Below are 4,909 nucleotides of genomic sequence, written 5' to 3' on the forward strand. Positions count from 1 at the left end.
AAAAAAAAAAAAAAAAAAAAAAAAAAAAAAAAAAAAAAAAAGCAACAAATATTGGAAGGTAGAAGGATGTTGAATAAGTGACTAAAAGGTGGCAAAATTCAGGCTGAGGGTGTAGCTAACTGGCAGAGTACTCCCCTCAACATGGTTGAGGGCATGTGTTTAATTCCCTGAGCCACCCACCCCCACAAAAAAGAAAAAGCCAAATTCTATGCCAGTAGGGCTGACAACTGATAACAAACCCACTGTACACTACAGAATCCCTTAGAGGCTCAGGAACTGCCAGAACCAATGAGGGGGAAGCTGATTGGAGATGCATTATCTCATGTAAACCATACATGATAGAAGATAAAGGTTATCTTAACAAATGACAAGTTATACAACCCTGAATACAAAATATTCCAAAATTTACTACCCAGTCTTCTTTTCCTAAGCTCACAGATTATTGGCAGCTACATCTCAACCCTTCGTGCAGAAAACTAAAATATTATCTGGAAAATCTTTTTTTTTTTGGTAATGGGGATCGAACTCAGGACCTTGTGCTTGAGAGGCAGGTGGCAGCACCACTGAGCTAAATTTCCAGCCTCTCTGGGAAATCTAACCAGACCAAAAGGAAAGACACACACTAAATACAGTCTCAAAGAGTCCACCCAGACCAATGGTTTCATCTTGGCCATACCCTGGAATCACTAGGGAAGCTGTAAAAAATACTGATGCTTACCTATGGAAATACAAATCAGAACAGTGGTCCTCTCTGGGCAGGCAGTAAGAACACAGAAGAGATAATAGGAAGGGTCCAGGACATAGTGCTACACTTCTATAATCCCAGCACTATGAGGCCAACCTGGGCTCCATAGTGAGTTCTAGGCCAGCCTGAACTATATAGTGAGACCCTGGCTTTTAAAAAAAAAAATGTAAATTTAAATTTTTTGCCTTTTATTATATGTAACAATACCTATTTTTTTTAAATGCTGCTACCTGGATCCTACTCCTAAAGATTCTGATGTACTGTTTTTCATATAGCAGCAGCAAGGATATTATTAATTTTCTCCATGTGATTCTAATATGCAATCACAGTTGAAGAACATTACTTTAATCTCTAGCTTATATGGTGAAAGTGAAAATCTTACTTACAAACTCAGGGTTTCCAATTAGCCAACAAGCCAGTCAGTCTTAACCATAAATATACAACAAAGAATTACCAGCCAACCTCTGAGGAGCACCTCTACTAATGAGGGTACAACAAGTTGAAAAATAACTTAGAACAAACTATGAGAAAGAGAGAAAAGACTGAAGAAAGAAAGCAAAGGGAAGGAGGGAGAAAAAATTATCTTTAACATCCTCAAATACATAAGAGAAAATGTGGCATCCATGGAATAAGAGAAGAAATGAAGGGATAAGTGACTAAATAGAGGAGAAACAGCTGAGACTACCAGTCTATAGAAAGGAATATATAGTCAAGTAAGCTGACAGCTCACTCACAGAACTACAGAGAAGGCTCAGGATCTAGAATCTCCAAGTCAGGATAAGAGAGAAACTGGGCTAAAGAGAAGGGAAGAGATTTTACATCGACAGACGATATAACAAAGTCTCACTTCCCCCACCATCTCTATCCTCTCAATTTATTCTCAGAAGCACTGACCTGATAAGACTCCAGATTCAAGAAAAGTAGAGTCAGACTGAAAGCTAAAAGCCAAGGGCTTAAGCAGGAATGTTTTTAGTGAAAACCAGCCTCCACCAACAGCCCACTTTCTTTGCCCAGTTCTCAGAACACTGGGAGCCAGACAAAAACAGTAGCACTATTTATCCACAAGGAATATATTCCAAGACCTCTAGTGGATACCTGAAACTTCAGATAGTACAGAACGCACAATTTGATGTCTTTTCCACCTTAAGCATTTATCACACACTGTGGATATAACTTTTGCAGTTTGAAGTACTACTGCAAAACTAACACAAATTTCTTTCCTTCTTCACAATTTTACAGATAAATCTGTTCTTACTATAGATCTTAGCAACTTCATTATATTACTTTTTTTCCTCATTAAGTCAAGAAATTATACCTTTTAACTTACCAGAAGCACTTCAGTGCTTTGCGCTGGCAGTCAAACTGCCAGCATCTCTACTCTTGCACCTGGGAACATTAAGTAAAAGAAGTTTGAAAACAAGCACTGCAATACCAAGACAGTCAATCGGTTAACCCAAAGGGTAACTAAGTGACTATCTAGAAATATATAGCCTTAGACACGCTGGACAAAGGATGTTTTACATCACACCTGGACAGAACAGATCAAGTCGAGATTTGGTCACCCTACTCAAAACAGCAAGCCATTGACATTTCTGGAATTTTCCATATATTATTTTCAGAGCCTGGTTGACCACAGGTCACAAACCTCAGAAGTGACACAGTGGACAAGGGGGACTACTGTCCCTCTTCTCAATTTGATTCAGATACCCCATCTGCATGCTGCCAAACCAATTTCCATCATAGTACCTCTCCTAGTGAAGGTCAATGGTCTTTAATTTCTACTTACTCCCACTGGACTCGTAAGTTCTTTAAGAGTGTGAGGCAACATTTTAATCAGCTTTCTATCCCTAGAACCAAACACAGTGACTTTCAATAAGTCTTATAAATCCTCTATAAATCTTTCATTGGACCTTGACATTGGAAATACCATGCTAAAAACAATGCATAACTTAGAAGGAATACTAGAACATATAGGTATAATTTGAAGTAAGTCATGAACAAAGAAGATAGACTTCAAATTTATTGATGAAATGATGTCTGAAAATAGTCCAAAATAAACCCAGAGGCACCTCCCCCACCAAAGAACAAATGGATTTCTATATGCCAGCCATGGGTGATTTTTTTTTTTCCCCAATACTGAGGTTTCATTGAGATAGGGCCTTACTAAATCACTAAACTGCCCAGGCAGGACTTTAACTTGTGATCTTCATATCTCAACCTAGCAAGTACCAGGATTACAACTATGTACCACACCTCAACAAGCTCACAAGTGAGGGTTTTATTGTAGCTATTTTGGGGCAGGAGGGGGGTTGAGACAGAGTCTCACTTTGCAATTCAGGTTGGCCTTCACAAAGTAGCCCAGGCTAGCCTCAAATTTGCACAATTCTACTGTTGGGATTACAAGCATGCACCACCTGCTACAAATAATTTTAGTATCATGTATAGATGTATAGCAGGGCATGATGGCACCCGCCTGTGATCGCAGCACTCTGGAGACTGAGGCAAGAGGACTGTCATGCCAGGGGTGGTGAGGCGCAGCTACAGTCCCAGTACTGGAGAGTCTGAGACAGGAGCATCACTTTGAGTTCAAGACCCACCACGGCTACACAGTGAGTTCAAGGCCAGCCAGAGCTACAAAGCAAGACTCTGTCTCAAAAAAATAAATAAATAAATAAATACCATTTATGATAACCTCTAACAACATCAAATATCTAAGAATAAATGACAAAAGATGTGCAAGACTTCTACACAGAAAACCATAAAACATTATCTAGCAAAAGTTTAAAAGACCGAAATAAATGGAAAGATGCACCACATTCATAAGTTGACTCAACATTATTGACATGTTCTCTCAAAAGTGTTATATAGCTTCAAATCCAATTCCAAAATTTGTGGAAATTGACACATTCCAGAATGTACTAGAAATGCTAAACCAAGAGCAACCCAAGCAATCTTAACAAACAAAATTGGAGGGCTTATACTACCACATATCAAAGATACTTAGATTTATATTAATATGGTGATACTAGTGCAAGGATAACAGGCAATTGAAACTGATCATGCAGAAACACATCCTCATCTCTATAATCACCTGATTTATTTTTGTTGGTGGTGTTTCTGTGGTGCTGAGATTCGAATCCAGAGCTCCATGCATGTTCAACTTGCACTCTTATCTCCTGAGCTATACCCTCAACCCAGTTATCTCATCTGTAAAAAAAAAAGTGTTACATGGTGCAGAAGGATGGTATCTTCAATAAACAGCGCTAGGTTAAATGAATAACCATAAGATAAGAAGTGACTATTTACTCTCACTGTCCACAATTTACAGAATTCACTATAAATTCTATGTGTTAACAAGAAAAACAAAAATTTCTATAGAATAACATGGGAAAATTTCTTCCTATTTTTTAGGCCAAGCATAGATTTCTTCAACAGGACACAAATAGAAGTAATCATAAAGAAAAAATTGTATTTCATAAAAAGAATACCGGGCCAGGGATTTGGCTCAGTGGTTCTGCTGCCTGCCTCACAAGCGCAAGGGCCCAAGATCAATCCCTGGTACCAAAAGAAAAGAATACCATCAAATGAATGAAAAGGCAAGGCTGCAGGTACAGCTCCAAGGTAGCTACCATGGGCAAAGACGTGGGTTCCACCTTCAGCACTGCTTTTAAAAAATTAATTAATTAAAAGGCCACAGGGCTGGGGATTTAGCTCAGAGGTGCCGCCGCCTGCCTTGCAAAAGCAAGGACCTGAGTTCAATCCCTGGTACCAAAAATAAATAAGTAAATAAAAGGCCATAAAAAAGCCATTTGTGGGGGTATACATCTGTATTCCCAGGCACTCTGGAAAGATAAAGCAGGAGGCTCACAAGTTCTAGCACAGCCTTGACAACTTAGCAAGACCCTTTTTCAAAATAAAAACTAAAATGGGAGGAGGGGTTAGGGATGTAGTTCAGTACAAAAGCCTTGGGTTCAATATACATTCTGGAGCCAGGTGTGGTGGCACACGACTGTAATCCCAGCACACAGGTAGTTGAGGCAGGAGGACTGCTGTGAAATCAAGACCAACCTGTGCTACATAGTGCGTTTTCCAGGTCAGTCTCAACTAAAGAGTGAGACTGTGTGTGTGTGTGTGTGTGTGTGTGTGTGTGTGTGTGTGTGTGTG

At 39.3% G+C, this 4,909-nt stretch overlaps 1 protein-coding gene across 4 annotated transcripts in view; it reads right to left on the reverse strand.

The window, feature by feature from the left end:
- The window catches only part of Evi5 (ecotropic viral integration site 5), a 216,369-nt gene that overhangs the window by 199,719 nt on the left and 11,741 nt on the right, over positions 1 to 4,909 (reverse strand). For 2 of the 4 annotated variants that reach the window (XM_010644909.3, XM_019210788.2), the window contains exon 1: positions 3,837 to 3,952. The exons of the other annotated variants lie outside the window; for them this stretch is intronic. In XM_010644909.3, the coding sequence (XP_010643211.1) occupies positions 3,837 to 3,899 (63 nt within the window). In that variant the 5' untranslated portion in view covers positions 3,900 to 3,952. Of the gene's footprint in view, positions 1 to 3,836; positions 3,953 to 4,909 lie in introns of those variants that run through there. 4 annotated transcript variants of the gene reach the window in all.

Source organism: Fukomys damarensis, unplaced genomic scaffold, assembly GCF_012274545.1.
Source record: "Fukomys damarensis isolate Sample0158 unplaced genomic scaffold, DMR_v1.0_HiC HiC_scaffold_33, whole genome shotgun sequence".
NCBI classification, from domain to species: Eukaryota; Metazoa; Chordata; class Mammalia; order Rodentia; family Bathyergidae; genus Fukomys; species Fukomys damarensis.